We start from the raw sequence: 21,906 nt of genomic DNA on the forward strand, positions 1-21,906 counted from the left end.
CTTTAAAAGGAAAAAAATACATCACATGTTCATATTTTTCAGCCAACGATCATGATCTGAGGATGCTATGTTTGATAATAAAATATTTGTGAAGTGTAAAGCACTCTATAAGGCACTGTAGTAAAAACACATTCATTTACATAGTATCTTAAAATACATGTTTTTTAAAGGTGCTCTAGTACTCACATAACAATCAGGGTGTAAATATTTTCACTCGATTAAAATAAGAACCGTCTACAGAACTGTACATTGTAGGTGATCAATAAGTATAGAGAAAAGAAAGCAAAAATGGCAGTATCAGAAGGAGTCAGGTAAAAGAATGCAAAATTCTTTAAGGCATTTCTTTAAATGAAACATTTCGTGACTTTACTTAATAAACTGAACCGGACTGAAACTGAATAACAATGATAAATGGTATGGTAAAGAGATAACAAGACAAAATACAAAAAGTTCCAGGTTTGAGTTCCAACTCTGCCATTAACTAGGGAACATTTAACCTTTTCTGGAGATATGAGAAGTGTATCTTATTTCCTTCACTGATTAAATGAAGAATATTTCACAAAACATGTTCTGCAGAATGCTAGTTCTCAGAGTTGGTTATAAGAAATAATCCCTAGAGGTGTTCCAAAGTCAACGGAGTTTGAGAAATATTGGCTAAATAAGTTTTTAAAATGCATATATTGGGCTTCCCTGGTGGCACAGCGGTTAAGAATCCACCTGCCAATGCAGGGGACATGGGCTTGAGCCCTGGTCTGGGAAGATCCCACGTGCTGTGGAACAACTAAGCCCGTGTGCCATAACTACTGAGCCTGTGCTCTAGAGCCCGTGAGCCACAACTACTGAAGTCCGCGCGTCTAGAGGCCATGCTGCGCAACAAGAGAAGCCACCACAATAAGAAGCCCGTGCTATGCAATGAAGAGTAGCCCCCGCTCGCCGTAGCTAGAGGAAGCTCGCGTGCAGCAACGAAGACCCAATGCAGCCAAAAATAAATAAATAAATAAATTTTAAAAAATAAAATAAAATGTGTATATTATACTGCATTATGAATCTCCAAGAGGGGGATACAGTAAATTTTATTTTTAACCTTATTTCACCAAGGAAGAAACCTCACTAATTTGTGGAATCTACTAAAAACTCTGTCCCACCGTTCCTTCTAGCTTGAAAATCCTAGTTCCACAGGAGGTTCGTGAAGGACTTTGGAAAGTGGGTGCTACAGGACTGAGGAATTATAAGGGCTATGTTTGATTTTTTACTTTCTACTTTGATTTGTATATCCCTGGTGCTCATGAATTATTCTCTGTTCTGCTATTCTATGTGTTGTCATTGTAAGTGACCTCAAATTCTGTAGAACAAGTCAAGGTATAAATAAATAAATAAAATGTGAGAAATCTATTTAAAAAAGTAAGGAATGCATCTGTCCTCTCCTTTTATTTTAAACATTTGACTGTTCATCTCAATTCTGCTTCTACTCTCTGCATTTAACCTACTGCATATTCCTATAAGGGAAAAGTCTGTAAAAAACTCCCGGGTTTACCCACTCACAAATTACGTAGCATATTCTCTGTTTCTTAATATTCTATGTCACTTAAAACGCAATGCCAAAAATTCACATTACCAAAATTAGTCTTTGGGTTTCTCAATGACTTAATTAAAATCTGTTTTCTTATCTATAAAAGACCTGAAATAGATGAACACTAAGCTTTGTTTGAATTTTTCACTTTTATTGATGTATAATGACATACAATACACAGAATTTGTTCAGTTTTAACATATGTATATACCCATGAAACCATGAACACAATCCAAACACTGAACATATCATTCATCACCCAAGGAAATTTTCTCAATGTACTTCTTTCCTTTTGGCCCTCCAACACCCTTCTCTATGTCCTGCTTTCTGTCACTATAGATTAGCTTGCATTTTTATGAATTTTATGTAAATGCAATTATAGATTATGTACTTTGTGTGTGTGTGTGTGGCTTCTTTCACTCAGTGTAATTACTCTGAGATTCATCCATTCATCTTTCACTCAGTGCAATTACTCTGAGATTCATCCAACAATACATACTGTATGTATTAATAGTATCTTCCTTTTAACTGTAGAATATCCCATTGTATAGATATACCATATTTGTTCATTCAATTCACCTGTTGATAGACATTTGGGTTGTTTCCAGTTTTGGGCTATGACAAAGAGCTGCTATAAATATTCATGTACAATGAACGTATATGATTTCATTTATCTTGAGTAAACACCTAGGAGTAGAATGGCTGGAGCATAAAATGGGTTTGTGTTTAACATTTTAAGGAACAGAGATACTGTTTTCCAAAGTGGGTGTACCATTTTACATTCCTACCAGCAATATATGAGAGTTCTAGTTCTTCTGCATCCTTGCCAAAGGTTGGCATGATCAATATTTTAAATTTTAGACATTTTAATAGATGTATAGAGGTATCTCACTATGGTTTTAGTTGTATTTTTCTAATGATTGTTGACACTGAACTTATTTGTCACCCGTGTATCTTTTTAGTCAAATCTTTGTTCAAATCTTTTACCCTTTTAAAAATTGGGTTGTTCATTTTCCCTTTATTGAGTTTTGAGAAGTCTTTATTTCTATGAATTTAACGTTTATGAATCTATTAAACTGGGTCTTGCTAAATGACAATGCTTCATCTTCATGAAAGCAGATGGCAGAAAAGTGAGAGCAAAGAGCTAGGAAAAGGTAATTTCACACTTTGTTTGTTGAGGATGTGGAAGTAGCCTCCAGAAATTCATAGTGAGTAAGAAACTGAAGGATATTTCACTCATTCAAGAGCTGTCTTTGGTCATACTTGGAGTCAAGAAAACTTTAAGTTCTGATAGTGACTAATCATAATTGGGATGAAAAGAGGTAGAAGATAGCGACAGTATGTCCATTGGGGACCTCCTGCTACAAGATATATTTTCCCCTGCCTTGAAGAAAAGACACCAAGGTCATATGAACATTCACTTGGTATGTGTACTGGACAAGAGATCATTTAAAAGAGATCAGTCAAAATCCAGCCAGAGAAATGTTCTGATTTATAGTACAGTAAAATTTCTTCCCTACTGTGATCAGGAGAGTAGTGATCAGTTAATCAAAGTCAGTTAATGTAAAGAATAAAAAAGGACCTGTGTTGTATATAAACATTTTAAACACTACCTTTTAACTTAAGGTCTAAGATGTATAATTGTCTGTCAATCTTGACGTAGATCCAAGACCTTTCCCTTGAGTACTGAGGTTCACTGACTGAAATTTTTTTCTTTCTTGCATAATGCACACCTATAAGGGATCACCTACAACTTCTAGTTTGTTTCTTTGAATTGAAATAAAAAAATTTATAAACATTTACAAAGCAATTTTAGTATTTTTCAAGATTTTCTAATGTCTTACAGTTTTTCTGTGTTTTTTTTTTACCTGCTACTAAATTAAGCAATAATTAAATCACCATCTTCATTGAGTCTAAGGCATGTAACTTAGTTTTATAGAAACAATCTTCTTTTCCTACTCATACCATTGACATAAACAGATTGGAATCAAATACAAAAAACTCTTTGGTAAGCAAAAAATTCAACTTGCAAACATACTAGCTGTCAAATGTCAGCATGTCAATAATGTGGCCAGCAACCACTGTTTTACCAAGGGAATAAAGGGCATCAGCTATTTGATGTGTTGACTAGTGAAGATCAGTTCAGTTTCTACTTTATTTTGAAAGCTTATTTTCCCCTAAGAAAGATAGTGAAGTTGAACCAAAGAAAAATTAGTCCCCTGAAGAAGGGGCTCCAGTTAAAAGCTAGCATTGCTAGCAAGGGCTAAACCTTGTTCAGAGTGTAGACCTAAGGCAGTACATGTTTACTTGACCAGATGATGTCTTTAGATCTAATTCAGTACCTCTTAACTTTCTCCACAAGAAGAACAAAAATTAAGATTCAGCACCAATGAAGCCTTGATCCACAACAGCTTATTAACAGCTAATTCTTTGCCGGCTACCTCGGGAAGGCGCATTCAGATGTAAGAGCATTAGGGGAAAAAGCATACAATGCCATTTCTCTCTCTCATCTACTATGACTTCCAGCTAGGTAACTTTTCCTTTTCTTAGGTTTCTGATGCTAGAGAGTAATTAATTCAGTGTGATTATGCAGGTGAGACAACAATAAGTAAATTAAAATTTGTCTACAAATTATTTAAGTAATCTCAGAATCCATTCTGTAACAACCAGCAAGTGGGGGAAAATCTTACTTGTATTAGAAATGAAAAAATTGCTAAAGAGGTTTCAAAAGATAAGGTTTACTTTAAACAAATGAGGATTCAACAATTTAATCTAGTAGACCAACGCTAACGACCCAAGCCACTAAAATCCTTAGACTATCAATACATTTACATGATAATATTTGCCAAACTTGTTGCAAACTGCTGTGCTCCTTCTATCTTTCCACTGAAACATCAACTACTGGGTAACTGCCAGGACTTCTCTTCTAGTATTCTGCTTCAGAAAACCATCTAAAGAAATGTAAGAAGCAGCTATAATCTAAACACCTCAAAAGAATATGCAAAATTGCAAGACAAATACCAAGAGAAGTGTTCTGAGATCTCTGCATTAAAAGTCATAATATTCTTGCTAATAATAAGTATTTACTACTCAGGTGAATAAATGTTTACAAAGAAGTAAATAAAGTTCAGGTGGTCAACAAATTCTAATGAAAAGACTAAGAGATGATGAGGGGGTGGGATGAATTGGGAGATTGGGATTGACATATATACACTATTGATACTATGTATAAAATAGATAACTAATGAGAACATACTGTATAGCACAGGGAACTCTACTCAATGCTCTGTAGTGATCTAAATGGGAAGGAAAACCAAAAAAAAGGGGATATATGTATACATATGACTGATTCACTTTGCTGTACAGCTAGAAACTAACACAACATTGTTAAGCAACTATACTCCAATAAAAATTAAAAAAAAAAAAGAGATAATGGAGAAAAATAATTCTTTAATTATTATTAACATTATATAGCCAGGGGCAGATGGTGTAACATAATAATGGCACAAATAAACATGCCACTTAAAAGTAAATATTTTAAAACTGGAAATTTAATAATTATGAAAAACTGTAAGAAAAAATTTTATAACTAGAAGTAATGAGAAAAAATGGAAACAATAGCATTTACGTGCTAGTTTTGACAAGGGAGGATAACTTAAGAAAGATGGTTAACACTAAAACAGGACTCTTCACAGAAGATATCCCAATTTTTCTATACTAATAGAATTTCTTTTTTATTATTTATTTATTTATTTATTTATTTATTTATTTAATTTTTGGCTGCATTGGGTCTTTTGTTGCTGCCCGTGGGCCTTTCTCCAGTTGCAGTGAGCGGGGGCTACTCTTTGTTGTGGTGCGCGGGCTTCTCATTGGGTGGCTTCCCTTGTTGCAGAGCATGGGCTCTAGGTGCGCAGGCTCAGTAGTTGTGGCTCACGGGCTCTAGAGAGCAGGGTCAGTAGTTGTGGCGCACGGGTTTAGTTGCTCTGCGGCATGTGGGATCTTCCTGGACCAGAGCTCGAACCTGTGTCCCCTGCATTGGCAGGCGGATTCCTAACCACTGCGCCACCAGGGAAGCCCTAGTAGAATTTCTTATATCAGAACAACTCAGAGTATGTGGCTTATTAAATACAACTATAATTTATATGTAAATATTTAAAATAAATATGCTCCTTTATCTATGATTTAAAAAAAAACTTCTACTGTTAATTGGGTTTCCTAGAATGATCCAATGAGGAATACTGTGTTCTATACATGACATTATTTTCCCTCTGCAAGTGAATGACCTTATATATAATGTCCTTTATAGTTTCTTTATATCAGATCCTACTAGGAATATGGTGTCTTCCTTGAGTTACAGCACAAAAATCATTCCAAAATATGTAGATTTTATATACAAGTATTTAACACCCTGAATGACAAATTAGTTTCTTAGCATAAGATGCTCTGCCAGACAATTAGCAGCCCTGGAAGAAACAAGTTCCTTTATAAAGAGAGCCAAGCAACCAGGTCTTAAAGCAGAATTTTTGGGTCAGGCATGGTGGCTTATTAAAGTATCTCAGACAGATGGCATCTATTAGAACAAAGTGATTCTCAAAAACTCATATACAATCATAAATAAGCATCATAAAGAACTTCATAGGCAAATTTTGCCTTAAAAAACACCATTTTTCACCTAGTCAGGTATAATAGCCATCTTCCAGTTCTCCACTTACTTCCAGAACTCACCCATCCCTCACACAGCTCAGATCATTCTCTTGTTAAAACATAAATCATATCATGGCATTAACCTCATCATACTTAAATCCCTATTTCTCTTGACCCCATAGTCTATCACTCTTTCTCTCCTCACTATAAGTACATCAGTCTTCTTCTAGGTCCTCCAAAACAATTTGTTCCTGACTTAAGGCCTTTGCGGCACATATTAGTCCCTCTGCCTGGAATACGTGGCCCTGAAATTTTCACTAACTGGTTCCTTCGTGTGATTCGGGTCTCAATTAAAACATCACCTTATCAAAGGTGATTTCCTTTGATGGTGATTTCACTTACTCTAGAACAGCCCTCTGAGCCAGTGTCTATCATATATCACCCTAATTTGGTGTTTTCATATCACCTAAATGCCTGATGTTATCCTGTTTCCTAATTTGCTTACTTTGTTTGTTGTCACTACTATATTAGCTCCCAGAGAACAAAGAACTTGTCTGTCCTGTTTATTACAGAATCTCTAGGGCCCAGCACAACACCTACAGAGCCACTTAACATAATTGAGTAAGTAAATTACTTTAACCAGAATTTTCTCAAACCATAAGCGCTAGTCTCTGACCTAGAGTATATTCATATAAATTTGTGGCAGGATAATGTTTGTAAAGTTTTATGAATAAGATGAAACTGTGCACTTTCCATTGGTATGATAATTAGTTACTTTGGGTTACACAATTCAGTCTGGAAGTAGAAGCTAAGCTTGGCACTTTCCTGGTTTTACAACTGTGAGAACTGAAGTCAGAAAGTAAAATACAAGAATTAATAAACGTCTAATAATGAAAAAAATTAATGAAAAACTATATGTCAAAAAAATCCACGGAACAGTTTAAATCTCAAGGTACACATAGGACTATTAACAACTGTCAAAAACAGCATGTAATCAAGAAACATTTGTTTAATGAATCATAAGATCTTGATTACGTAATTATAGTTCAGTAGATGTAAAGCAGAACCTATATTTTGTTTTAATGCAATAAATTTTTGTTTAACTTTTTATATTAGATTCATAGTCTTCATATTTAGCCTTGTAAGCAAAGCCTTTACTTTCCTAGTGAAGTAAATTCTCAATATAGCTCTCTGTTGCATTTTACCGGTTATATAAATTATCTCCACAGGAGACAATGATCTCAGGTAAAAAAATTTGATCAGCGTTTTCCCACTTTACAGAGATGCAACATATTGAAGTGAAAACATCAGCAGCAGAAATCATCTATAGACTGCTCAGTTATGTTTCTATTCCGGTAGGTACATGAAAATAGCAAGCATCACTATCAAGATGTGGGAAAAAAAAAAAATCGGGTTGTCAGCTTAATAGAAATTATGCAGGTTTAAATTCTATGCTGTACAATGTCCATTATCTATCTATATTAGCTCCTTTCTAATGCTCTAAGGCTTTTTAAATCATTAAAAAAGAAAAATGTTTAATCCCCTTTTCCATAAATCCAAGTTGTTATCAATACTTTGGAGAGGAAGCAAGCATATTCAGCTTTTTTACATTGCTTTTTCAAATGTATCATCTCAAATGGAAAGTAGGGGTCAGTGATAGCCACATTCTAGTATACCATCAATCTGTCACTGGAATTCAGTTCCATGTCCAGAGAATAAATGACAGTAGAATACTGAAGAATGGATTAAGTCCAGCTGATACAGAGTTACCATGAATGAAGTAATGAGAAAAAAGAACTATGATAACAACATACAGAATATCCAATACATTTGTTCCAAAATCACAGTACAGCAGGTAACAGTAAGAAGCAATAATGCTAACAGACTAATCTAAAACTAAAAAGTTCAGAACCAAGTTACATGATGAAGTGATGTTATTAATAGATATTTTAGATAGTATTATAGTAAAAGGAATGTCTAAATCTGTATTACTGACGTTTAGATACAGGTCTACTATTAACAAAGTAATACGATAAAACGTAAATAAAAATATCACAGGTGCTAACTTCTCTTTACTGAACATGTGACCTTGGGCAAATCACTAATCTTCCTGGATTGGTTTCCTCATTTGCAAAAATGAAGGTAATAATGCTGCCTTCAATAATTATATCTCTTAACATTACAGTGAGGGCTCAACGAGGTAATGAATATGAAAGAATCTTACGAAGTCTAAAACCCTACAAAAATAGTAGCTATATTGTGGGGAAGGAAAAGCTAAATTTACCTTTATATGTTCTAAAACAGCAGTGGCAACATTTGTATGGAGATCAATAAGTCTTTTTTTTTCAAGGAGTTCTGGCAAAGAACTATAAGTATCAAAAAATTGAAAATTAACCATTAAATTCTCTAAGGAAATGACATAAATTTTAATAAAACACACACCTGGTTGCTTCCTCTGAGGATACTTGGAACAGTAAAACAGGGACAAAATTACATGTTAAACTATCAACTGAACTTAATCTCTAGGCTTGAACACATACAGTATTTACCACTTTAATACAGTTGAAATGCTTCTTATTTTAAAATAACCTGCCTCCCAAATATCATTATTCTACCATTTAACTTTCTGATTCCAAAATTTGGAGGTTTAGAATAAAATCAGATTAATGTGAAATTTCTAAAACACGAAACTCTCTCTCCTTGATGGCATTTAAAGTATGAAAAAGATACTGCTTAAACTTTAGCTAATAAAGTAATAGCAGCAATGATAAAATTAACAATAACTCACCTTACTTTATCAGCGATACTATCTCGGTGGCAAAATTACCCCCATTATACAATTCTAACTAGTAAAAGGAACAAATGATCTGCTATATAAAAAGGAGGGAACTTAAATCAGCTTGAACATATTAAAAACACAATTTAGTTCTTTAGTCTTAAAGGTATATCCTATTACTATTATTTCTTATCATGAAAAATATTAATCAATTTTTTAACCTCCAAAATAAATCTTATCAACAGAAAGATTTCAAAGAGGATAAACTGCCTGCTTACCTAACGGCTGATGTTAACTTAGCAGTATTGTCAGACAGCATACTTATGGCTCCTTCATCTTCCCCTTCTAGTCCCTGGAAGGAAAAAAAGGTCCCAGTAACTACTCAGAAATCCCAAGCCCAAGCATGAAAATCAATATATTCCTAAGATCACTGATAAACAGTAAGATTCTGGTCACCCAGGATAATAATTCTTCCCTTCTAAGGAGCAAGCATCTGCATTTTTGACAGTTATAGAAAAGTTCTAGTCACCACCAATCTAATGAATGGTTGGATGACTAAAAAAAGGACCAGCTGGCATTTTCAGATAAAGAAATAGGCCCAGAGACTTCCCTGGTGGCACAGTGGTTAAGAATCCACCTGCCTATGCAGGGGACACGGGTTCGAGCCCTGGTCCAGGAAGATCCCACATGCCGCGGAGCAACTAAGCCCATGCGCCACAACTACTGAGCCTGCGCTCTAGAGCCCGCGAGCCACAACTACTGAGCCCACATCCCACGACTACTGAAGCCCGTGCGCCTAGAGCCCGTGCTCCATAACAAGAGAAGCCACCGCAATGAGAAGCCCGTGCGCCGCAACAAAGAGTAGCCCCCGCTCGCCATAACTAGAGAAAGCCCACACGCAGCCAAAAATAAATAAATAAATTTATTAAAAAAAAGCAAAAAGAAAAAGAAGTAGGCCCAGAGACTTGCCACAGGTCACACAGTAATAAATAGTACAGCTGAAATTTGAAGTTAGATCAAAAATATAGTAAAATGAGCAGCACTGGAACATACATCTCTAAAATATACTCACATTATATATTTTTTCAAATCATAAATTCATATTATTTATTTTATTTTATTTTATTTTTTTTATAAATTTACCCATTTTATTTATTTATTTTTGGCTGTGTTGGGTCCCCGCCGCTGCACGCGGGGCCCTCTCTAGCTGTGGTGAGCGGGGACCACTCTCCGCCGCAGTGCGCGGGCCTCTGACTGCGGTGGCCTCTCTCGTTGTGGAGCACAGGCTTCAGGCATGCGGGCTTCGGCAGTTGCGGCACACGGGCTCAGCAGTTGTGGCTCGTGGGCTCCAGAGCACAGGCTCAGCAGTTGTGGTGCATGGTCTTGGTTGCTCCACAGCATGTGGGACCCTCCCGGACCGGGGATCGAACCCGCGTCCCCTGCATTGGCAGGCGGACTCTCAACCACTGCACCACCAGGGAAGCCCCATATTATTTTTTTTAAAGAGTTCACTCTTCTCCTTAGAACTTAGATTTCTTTTTAAAAAAGATTTTTTATGTAAGTTGAGAATATTTTTTTTTGTTATTAAAGCAATGAATGGCCTTGAATTTTTGTAAGGAAAAAAAGTTAACCTCTTTCTCCCTCCAGATGTCCTTCTGCTTCCCTATATTTCCAAGAAAGTAAACAGAATCTTACCATAATGCTTTTAAGTCGTTTAACCTCATCTTCCTGTGCTCTGTAAGATTCTAGTTCTTGCTGAACTGATTCTGCAACTTCTGGGAATGGACTGAAACAGTATTGCACAAGAGGAACTATAAGTATGAGATTAGAAGATTGATTTTTGTGTGAATTTTGAAATATATACAATGAGGATTTATTATTATTTCAAATGTATTCATTTAGATTTGAATGTATATTATATATAACACAGGCAGAAAACATTTAGGATAAATACAACTATATATCCTTGTGATATCTATTTACATTGTAAATACTATTTCTTTCAAATGCATATCATAATACTTATATATATAAACAAATTTAGATTTTATTTCTATTCTTTTCATTAACTGTATCAATTTTCTCTTCACCTATACACTAATAGAAAAAATAAAAAGATATTTAAGTGACTGAAAAACAAAGGAAGAGAAACCACAGTATATCAAACATCAATTAAATATTACCAGCCAAATTAACATATAGTGTCAAAGGGTCCGTGTAACTACAAAGATGTACTAAAAAATATTACATGCTGTGAAAAAAACTGTAACTGTGAAAAAAAACCTTTTAATTCTGTAAATTCAATATCTAGAACACCACTGGTAAAAATAGAACGTGGGCCCAGTTTTTGTTTGTTCGTTTTGTTTTTATTAATTTTTACTGGAGTATAGTTGCTTAACAATGTTGTGTTAGTTTCTGCTATACAGCAAAGTGAATCAGCTATACATTAGGCCACAGTTTTGTTGGACCAGTCCCTGATATCTTCCCAGTAAGTGCAGTTTAGCAGCGATTTCCAGACTTCAGAGACAACTATCTGCAATCACTGAGCAGCTCAGGTAGAAAAAGTGTCATGCAGCATCAATCTTGAATATATCTAGATGAATGTATGCTGACCATGAAATGGTTCCTAACATGAGTATTTTTCTTTTTTTTTTTAACATCTTTATTGGAGTATAATTGCTTTACAATGTTGTGTTAGTTTCTGCTGCACAACAAAGTGAATCAGCTACATGTATACATATATCCCCATATCCCTTCCCTTTTGCATCTCCCTCCCACCCTCCCTATCCCACCCCTCTAGGTGGTCACAAAGCACCGAGCTGATCTCCCTGTGCTATAACATGAGTATTTTTTATCTACAGCCTTAGGGGAGGCCAGAAGCTTTTTCTCCTTTAAGAAAGAAATGGTCACGTCCCCCTTCCTCCACACTGACACTTGATAACACTTCACTAATGATCAGCACAGAAATGACAAAAGCTCCTGAAAGGATTTTGAGAAACACAATCCAGTTTTACATGACAACTGCAGGCCCTAACGGAGGTCCAGCAGAGTCTATGTTGTCAGAAAACAGCAGTGAGCAGGTAAAATGTGCTGGTTAAACTAAATGATCCTTAAAATCTCTAGTGTCTTTAGGTCTCAGGGCTAACAAACGATAATAACTGCTTGTATTTATTGAGTGTTGACTGTATGACAAACACTATCCTAAGAATCTGTCTCTATTGTCTCATTTAATTCTGACCACAGTCTTGGTGAGGTACATATACACTACTGACAGCTAAGACCAGGGACTTTAGAATCTGCCAGAACTGGTTTTTATACCTGGTTTTACCAATGAAAGCTGGATGATTTGGGGCAAGTTACTTCTTTATATTATGTCAATCTTCACAACAACCTTCTGAAATAGGACAATAGGTAGAAGTATCATCCCACATTTTACTGATGAGGAAAATGAAGCTCAGAGAGATTTAAGTAGCTTGTTTAACTCTATGCTGTCTCCCAGCATCTGTGCCCACATTGCTATTGTAGCATGACATTCAGAGTGAGGGCTATTCCTACCTAACAAACAAAAAATTAAAGTTCTTACTATTCAACTGACCTCTTAAGTTGTTCCTAAACAAATGGTCTAAAGAAAATATTCAAAATTTCCATATATGAATAAAGAAATTGTTTTCTTAAGGTTTTATTTTTCTATTAGGGAATGTGAACTTTAAAATTAACTTTAAAATATCCTGCATCCTCTATAAATAATGTAAATTCTTATACTTTACCATTCTAAAAGGAAATGTAGACTATATATAGGATTCCAAAGAGAAGAAAATAATTTAAAATAAATCATAACAGTACTCAAAATTGCATTAGTCAGAGAGAGAAAGATAGTGACTTTTCATTGCAGAGAAACTAAAATTCTTTGTTATAGCAATGCGATTTTCCAGTGTTTAAAAAAAAAGTTATAAATAAAAAAAAGATAAAACATACAAAAAAACCAATTGTATTGAACCAAGTCTGTATCCTACTTCTCTTTAAACATAAATGAGACCAAAAAGAACAGCCATATCAAGGAGATATACAGATATACACACATATATATATATATATATATATAGACAGATAGATAGATACAGTAACAGTTGAAATAGTCCAGATTATAATAAATAACATTGTATTTCCATAACTGTTGATGAGCAACATTCTTTTTCTCTCAGAGGAATGATTTTTTTGTTTGTTTTTTAGAATGATTCCTCTAGCCATAATGACCACTAGACAACTTTTATAGCAGTTACTGAGCTCATGAAGTACCTCAACTTTAAGGGGTCATAGCAACACATGGGATCTGCGTATCTACCTATAATAAATCACATGGCAAATTGTTACAATTTTTTCACCTATTATTTCTAATGTACTTTGTTTTTTTTTTTTTTTTTCTTCTTTGAGCTCAGTGTATGCTAAAATTTTTTTTTTTTTTCACACACACACACTGTATTTTATTTTTACAAGAGATAAATAGACTGACACCAAGCATTGTACATGGATGACCACAACCAAAGCAACAATGATTGCAATTACCAAACATGAAACACACTCATGCTATGTCATAATATTGACATTCAGTCCAGTAATCCTCCACTGTAACAGCTCCTTTACTTTGCAGTGAAAATTGATTTGTATATTCTTTGCCTCTGAGTCCTTGTGGGATTTTTTTTTTTTAATTCAGACAGAAAGTCACAAAAATTATACTCATCCTCATCAGTTCACTCAGTCCCATGTAATTAATTTTTTTTTTTTCATCTTGATCTTTTGTTAGCACTTTTATGAGTTCATCAGTTTTTCATTAGAGTTCTGAAAATGCTTATTCATTCAGTTCAGCAGTACAGTCAGTTACCAGAAACCTGTACTTGTCAGAGTCTTTTCCATGTCTAATGTACTTTGAATAAATCTTGTTTTCAGTCTTAGGTATTTTCTCCACAGATATCTAAAATTGGGTTTGTATGAAGGCAAACATGGAACAAAAAAGGAAAATCACACCTTGATGTTTCCCTATCACAAAAACCGATTTTAATGAAAGGTAGAAATGGTGCTGCAGAGGGTCAATGGGGACAGAAATGAAATTCAGAAAGACTATCTGTAAAATCTATAAAATCATATGGCGTGAACTTATTGAAAAGGGAAGTGGCCCCCACAAAACAACTAACAAAAACAACGTAAGAACTAGGAAATTAAGCAATAAGACAGAGCTCCATAGACTATTTAATTATAGTTCTTATTCATGGTGTAGATGAACCACTGTGACCTGTTTTGATTTTTTTTTTATAAACCCATTAAGTCATATGACATCTGCATATCTTTTTAGGGGGTGAATCTTTTACTTATTGTTTTTCTTATTTACCTTCCTTTATGTTTCTGCCAAAATTTATCAGCTGGAGTTAAATCATAAGACTTCTTGTTTTTTCTCTTTGGTCTAGCACCAGCTGGGGAATTCTCCACTCCTGAAGACTCTTCCAAATTAACTCTGTTCAAGTGGAAATCCTAGGAAAAAGTAATTCTGTTTTAAATAACAGTTTTCTGAATTTAAGAACATTGCCTACAATAAGAAAAACAACACAGATTCTTACTGCCTTTTCTACTATTTCCAAGGACAAAATACAGATCTGAAATTAAAAGACCTCCGTCCAATGTTTTGTTACATAAAGGTACCTTTAATTGTTTATGTATTTTAATTTAGTAGTAGATGCATATGATTACAATTTCAAAAAACACATAAAACCATGTTAAGGTTCTTGTGTATCCTTCTAGAAAAATATTTTTGTATATGTCAGCAAACATATCCTTTAAATTTTAAAGAATGGGATTACATTACACATACTTTGTACTTTACTTTTCTCATTTAATAATGTATCAATATTTTGAGCTCTTCCTGTATTTGAATATGCACATCTACCTCATTTTTATCATGTCTACATAGTAGACCAATATTTGGCTACATTTATTTGACCACGTCTCTTGATGCTTAATTGTTTCCAGTAACAAACATAACCTTAAATGTAATTTTTAAACTCTTAGAGAGTCTTAACAGTCTGACCTGTTACTTGATGGATTGCATTTAAAAAAAAAATTACAACAGAAGCTACAATAATAATAGCACTCCCTTTCACATAAATGCTAAGAGCCAGTCATACTAATAGTTGCTAAGCTTTTCTGCATAGACATAATTTTACTCACGTGAGGCTTGATTTTTTTTGCCCTTTCTCAAAAAACAAACATACAAAAAAACAAAACAAAAGTGAGCTATCTTTTCTATTCTTTCTCCCTCCTTCTTGCATTAGACTTGTGGGTCCCTTTATGTAATAGCAGTATTTTATGGTTCAACTCTACTCTGAAGAATAGTGAGCTAGAGATAAAATATGGATATCAATAAGCAAATGAATGATGAGCAAAAGAAATTATATGGAGAAATTATCTAGCATGACTATGATACAATCATCTTCATTCTAAGATATAAGTTCTTAATGATTAAACTTCTAGGTCTTAGCAAATTAAATGTACTGAATATAATTTAATTTCCTCTTGACAGGAAAAGGTCATTAATACTGAGATTGGATCCTTAGACCATACCCTGTAACTTTCTCAAATAAATCCTTTACAATAGCTTACTTCCTTGTCATTTTCCCCTATGACATAAAAAAAAAGAGTGCAAAATATATAGATGTCTAACTGCCAGTAGTGTAACAAGCCTCTTGACAAAGAAGAGTATACTATATTGTATTTCAACCTGTTAGTATTATGTCTTTCCTATGGGCTCCTTATATTATCATAGGATAAACATAACATAATATAACCCTATTTAATCCCTTTTCCCATCCCATACCTTAACCTCACCTTGGCACAGCACATCATCCATATAGGAAGAAAGTACAATAAACAGGTGTTAACAGCTACATCTGAGAAGAACTTTTGTTTTTAAAAGTTATCTAACAAAACAAAGATACTGAAGAAAAGAAACATTTTTAAATAGTTAAGCTTTATTAACTAGAATTTCTAGTGAAGTACTATTTCCGTGGTGATGACACACAGCTCATTCAAAACACAAGTAACTTGTTAGCAAAATTACTGCTCTAAAAATAGGACAGCATATTATTACTAAAGTATTGATGGAATACTTAAAACACAAAATAATAAAGGAATCAAAGATGTTAAGAGTTTTGAGAAATAACATAATAGCGGCAAGAAACATTCCTATTGTTTACACTAATAGCCAGGCAAATAAGGAAAAGTAATTTCAGTCTTGAAAATTGGGAAATCAGAACATTCTGTGCTGTACTCAATCATGTTAAAGGAACTGAAGACATGGGTATAGAAGACAACAGAATTAGTTTTCACATGGTAAAGTCTAATCTATTTCCACTGATATTCACACTTTCCTGACTTAGAAAACTGGACAAGGGTGTGCCAAATCACCAGATATAAGTAAATCCCACTGGGAAAACATGGGTTAAGTCTTCAGCGGTCTTGTTTTCCTTTCATGAGTTAAAGCAGACCAGGAGAGGCAGACAGAGCTAATATTAACAAAGTTACATTTGGGTAATATAGGTTAACACCTATTTATGCAGAGCTAAGATTTATATTCACATGAGAAAAAAAGCCAAGCAAAGTAAAAGTAACTTTTATTTTGGCAAGGAATTGCGCCAAATCTAATTAAGTCTCTAGATCTATCAGTTTACAGGAAATACTGGAAAAAAGAGAAATAATGTCAAATTGTACCCCACAAAGATACAATCAACCAAATGCAGAATGTCATATATCTTTAAGAAAACTAGTGCTTCTAAAATGTTTTTCTAATAACCTTTTAAAAGTATATATTAACTTGGAAATGACTTCCTTTTCTCTTCTTGAGTGGCAAGAACAAGATAAACTTTACTAAAGTCCTTATGTAATTAGTACAAATTCTGATTTAATATTTTAAATAATGAGGGTCAGTAGCAGAGGGTCAAAGGCACAAACAAGGGCACCTAAGATTCAAAAAACAAAGGCCAACTAAAGGACAAGACACGGCAACGAAATAATGTCCACCCTTTGCCTAAAACTACTCATTGCAGTTGAACAATCAGATCCACAGCCCCTGCAACCAAGACACGACAAAAAGGAATCATGACTTTCTAATTACTAATTTTGCTTCTTATATCCTGAGAAAAGGAAAGGGACACTGCAAAGTTTTTCATCAGAAGAGTGTATCTCCCATGTTAAAGGACAACAATCACCTTTCTGACACACAGAGAGGCTGTGTGAATTTTCACAGCAGTTACCAGGGCCTGATATATAAATATTATCAATGCTCTGGATTTTCAGGCAAAGATATTTAATATAAAAAGCAAGCTCCAATTTCAAGTTAAACTTGAAACTCCCATCTACAACTTTTACTCCATCTTGTGGAGGTGAAGGGTATAACTATTAAGAATTTTGAAAGCTCGGAAGAAACCTCAAAAGCTGCAGTTTTAACAATCAACAAAAAATGGCTTGCTTACAATTGGTTATGATACCTCAGTTGTAGTTTTTTCACATCTAGAAAGTGTATGAAAATTAATGAACAGGATTAACTCAATGTAAGTTGTATAGGTTGTTATATCCAATTTTCTCAGAGACTATTTTCACAAGACCTAAATATTCTAATAATAATGTTACTGAGAAAAGACGGCTTAAAGGGTAGTATGGAATCTGAGAACCTCGCCTAAGAAAGAAAGTTAACTAGAGATGTGCATTGCTCTATTATTTATAACAAAAAATAAAAACAACAATAACCCAAATGTGCACAGGAATCCACTATTGTAACCTCCACGCAAGCAGGGATCATGTCTCCTTTGTTTACCTTGTAGCCCAGTGACCAGCAGTGTCTGGTACAGAGGAGGCACTTAATAAATATTTGTTGAATTGAATTCCTTGGAAACACATGGTTTCCAACTTTTTATTCTGTGAAGTGAAGAAGATTAGAACAAAGCCCCCCAAATCCCTACCATATACTTTTACCGTCCTGTATTTTTAAAATAATATTTTAACTTCAAATAGTAGAAAATAAAAATTAGTATATCTCACAAGGTCAGTTGTAAAAACTCATTTCATATTCCTTATTATTCTCATTTCACTCTGCAATAGTAAAACCCTCAAAATCAGTATTAGCCTTGTCTAGTTTTGGGGAATGTCTGCCATAACTCATGTTTCCCAATTTCTCTTCTGACAATGGGGACTCAGCATATTCCTTTACATTGCAATTACCTGTACACACATCTTATCGCCTGCACTCAAAGCATCATGTACTTTAATTTCCTCCAGGAACTCTTCAAGTTTAGGAATTAGAAAGGATCCCAGTATCTTGATGCGCTATATGGCCTCCACACACCACTGGCAGGAATGAAGAGGTGACCCCTGATCTGTATGCTCTAAGATCCTTGCTCCCACCCAACAGGCAGGGCCCCACCAACCAAATCTAATGTGAGACTACCAAAACTATCTCATCATGCCACCCCTTTTCAGATTCCATCTCTCATTCTTACTGGATTCCTGAAACCATTCTGTCTACCCTCTGGAACTCATACTCAGTCATCAGCAAAATCTCCTATTCTGAACATCTACTCTCAACTTCCACTGAACACTTTCTTGCTCTAGTTGAACACCAACTGGCTATCCCCTGTAGCCTTCTCAGACCACAACCTTTTTTTTTTTTTTTTTTTTACTTGTCACACATCTCAAACCACTGGACCCAGGATTGGGCTAGGTGTCTTCCTTGTTACTCCCAGACTCTTCACTTGTCCTCTTCCCTAAAACAACTCCAGCTTTGAAACTCCCATCATCAGCCTATAACCGTAATTCTTCATCAGAGACAATTTTGCCCCTCTCCACCCCATGGGAATATTTGACAATGAAGACATTTTGGTTGTCCAGAACTAAGGATTGCTACTGGTATCTAGAGGGTAGAGGTCAGGGATGCTGCTAAACATCCTACAAGACACAGGACAGTCCCCTACAGCAAAGAATTATCAGGCCCAAAATGTCAATAATGCCAAGGTTGAGAAATCCTGGTCTGTAGTCATCCTGGTCACCAATGCCTCATACAGACCTGCAGGACACTCTTATCTCCACAACCAACTCTTCTCTTTCGATCATTCCCCAATAGGGAATACACAAACATGCTGTACTTTCTCTCATTTAAAAATCTTTTTTTGACTTCACGTCCCCTTCCAGCAGTCACCCCTTTTCTCAACTCTCCTATACAGCAAAACTCTTTCAAGGTTTGTCTATATTCTCTCACCTATGCCTCTTCTTCCAATCTCTCTTATACCCACTTCAGTGTTTAACCCCTACACTACAGAAGCCACTCTTTTTTTTTTTTTAACATCTTTATTAGAGTATAATTGCTTTACAATGGTGTGTCAGTTTCTGCTTTATAACAAAGTGAATCAGTTATACATATACATATGTCCCCATATCTCTTCCCTCGTGCATCTCCCTCCCTCCCACTCTCCTTATCCTACCCCTCTAGGTGGTCACAAAGCACCGAGCTGATCTCCCTGTGCTATGCGGCTGCTTCCCACTAGCTATCTATTTTACGTTTGGTAGTGTATATATGTCGATGCCACTCTCTCACTTTGTCCCAGCTTCCCCTTCCCCTTCCCCGTATCCTCAAGTCCATTCTCTAGTAGGTCTGCATCTTTATTCCCGTCTTGCCCCTAGGTTCTTCTGACAATCTTTTTTTTTTTTTTTTTTTAAGATTCCATATATACGTGCTAGTATACGGTATTTGTTTTTCTCTTTCTGACTTATTTCACTCTGTATGACAGTCTCTAGGTCCATCCACCTCACTACAAATAACTCAGTTTCGTTCCTTTTTATGGCTGAGTAATATTCCATTGTATATATGTGCCACATCTTCTTTATCCATTCATCTGTTGATGGACACTCAGGTTGCTTCCATGTCTTGGCTATTGTAAATAGAGCTGCAATGAACATTTTGGTACATGACTCTTTCTGAATTATGGTTTTCTCAGGGTATATGCCCAGTAGTGGGATTACTGGGTCATATGGTAGTTCTATTTTTAGTTTTTTAAGGAACCTCCACACTGTTCTCCATAGTGGCTGTACCAATTTACATTCCCACCAACAGTGCAAGAGGGTTCCCTTTTCTCCATACCCTCTCCAGAATTTATTGTTTGTAGATTTTTTGATGATGGCCATTCTGACCGGTGTGAGATGATATCTCATTGTAGTTTTGATTTGCATTTCTCTAATGATTAATGATGTTGGGCATTCTTTCATGTGTTTGCTGACAATCTGTATATCTTCTTTGGAGAAATCTCTATTTAGGTCTTCTGCCCATTTTTGGATTGGGTTGTTTGTTTTTTTGATATTGAGCTGCATGAGTTGCTTGTATGTTTTGGAGATTAATCCTTTGTCAGTTGCTTCATTTGCAAATATTTTCTCCCATTCTGAGGGCTGTCTTTTTATCTTGTTTATGGTTTCCTTTGCTGTGCAAAAGCTTTTAAGTTTCATTAGGTCTCATTTGTTTATTTTTGTTTTTATTTCCATTTCTCTAGGAGGTGGGTCAAAAAGGATCTTGCTGTGATTTATGTCATACAGTGTTCTGCCTATGTTTTCCTCTAAGAGTTTGATGATGCCTGGCCTTACATTTAGGTCTTTAATCCATTTTGAGTTTATTTTTGTGTATGGTGTTAGGGAGTGTTCTAATTTCATTCTTTTACATGTAGCTGTCCAGTTTTCCCTGCACCACTTATTGAAGAGGCTGTCTTTTCGCCACTGTATATTCTTGCCTCCTTTGTCAAAGATAAGGTGACCATATGTGCGTGGGTTTATCTCTGGGCTTTCTATCCTGTTCCATTGATCTGTATTTCTGTTTTTGTGCCAGTACCATACTGTCTTGATTACTGTAGCTCTGTAGTATAGTCTGAAGTCAGGGAGCCTGATTCCTCCAGCTCCATTTTTCTTTCTCAAGGTTGCTTTGGCTATTCAGGGTCTTTTGTGTTTCCATACAAATTGTGAAATTTTTTGTTCTAGTTCTGTGAAAAATGCCATTGGTAGTTTGATAGGGATTGCATTGAATCTGTAGATTTCATTGGGGAGTAGAGTCATTTTCACAATGTTGATTCTTCCAATCCAAGAACATGGTATATCTCTCCATCTATTTGTATCATCTTTAATTTCTTTCATCAGTGTCTTATAATTTTCTGCATACAGGTCTTTTGTCTCCTTAGGTAGGTTTATTCCTAGATATTTTATTCTTTTTGTTGCTATGTTAATGGGAGTGTTTTCTTAATTTCACTTTCCGATTTTTCATCATTAGTGTGTAGGAATGCAAGAGATTTCTGTGCATTAATTTTGTATCCTGCTACTTTACCAAATTCATTGATTAGCTCTAGCAGTTTTCTGGTAGCATCTTTAGGATTCTCTATGTATAGTATCATGTCATCTGCAAACAGTGACAGCTTTACTTCTTCTTTTCTAATTTCAATTCCTTTTATTTCTTTTTCTTCTCTGATTGCTGTGGCTAAAACTTCCAAAACTATGTTGAATAATAGTGGTGAGAGTGGGCAGCCTTGTCTTGTTCCTGATCTTAGTGGAAATGGTTTCAGCTTTTCACCATTGAGGACGATGTTGGCTGTGGGTTTGTCATATATGGCCTTTATTATGTTGAGGAAAGTTCCCTCTATGCCAGCTTTCTGGAGTGTTTTTTACCATAAATAGGTGTTGAATTTTGTCAAAAGCTTTCTCTGCATCGATTGAGATGATCATATAGTTTTTCTCCTTCAATTTGTTAATATGGTGTATCACATTGATTGATTTGTGTATAGTGAAGAATACTTGCATTCCTGGGATAAATCCCACTTGATCACAGTGTATGATCCTTTTAATGTGCTGT

At 35.1% G+C, this 21,906-nt stretch overlaps 1 protein-coding gene across 3 annotated transcripts in view; it reads right to left on the reverse strand.

Annotated features, from left to right (window-relative positions):
• The window catches only part of SCFD1 (sec1 family domain containing 1), a 132,131-nt gene that overhangs the window by 63,432 nt on the left and 46,793 nt on the right, over positions 1-21,906 (reverse strand). For all 3 annotated transcript variants that reach the window (XR_011074312.1, XR_011074313.1, XM_068546621.1), the window contains exons 11-14: positions 14,374-14,513; positions 10,686-10,776; positions 9,269-9,342; positions 8,499-8,580 (exon numbers count right to left, since the gene is read on the reverse strand). Coding sequence is in view for 1 of the 3 variants with exons in the window: in XM_068546621.1 (XP_068402722.1) it covers positions 8,499-8,580; positions 9,269-9,342; positions 10,686-10,776; positions 14,374-14,513 (387 nt within the window). In the remaining 2 variants the exon portion in view is untranslated. The remainder of the gene's footprint in view (positions 1-8,498; positions 8,581-9,268; positions 9,343-10,685; positions 10,777-14,373; positions 14,514-21,906) is intronic.

The sequence above is a fragment of the Eschrichtius robustus genome, chromosome 1 (assembly GCF_028021215.1).
Source record: "Eschrichtius robustus isolate mEscRob2 chromosome 1, mEscRob2.pri, whole genome shotgun sequence".
Lineage (NCBI taxonomy): Eukaryota > Metazoa > Chordata > Mammalia > Artiodactyla > Eschrichtiidae > Eschrichtius > Eschrichtius robustus.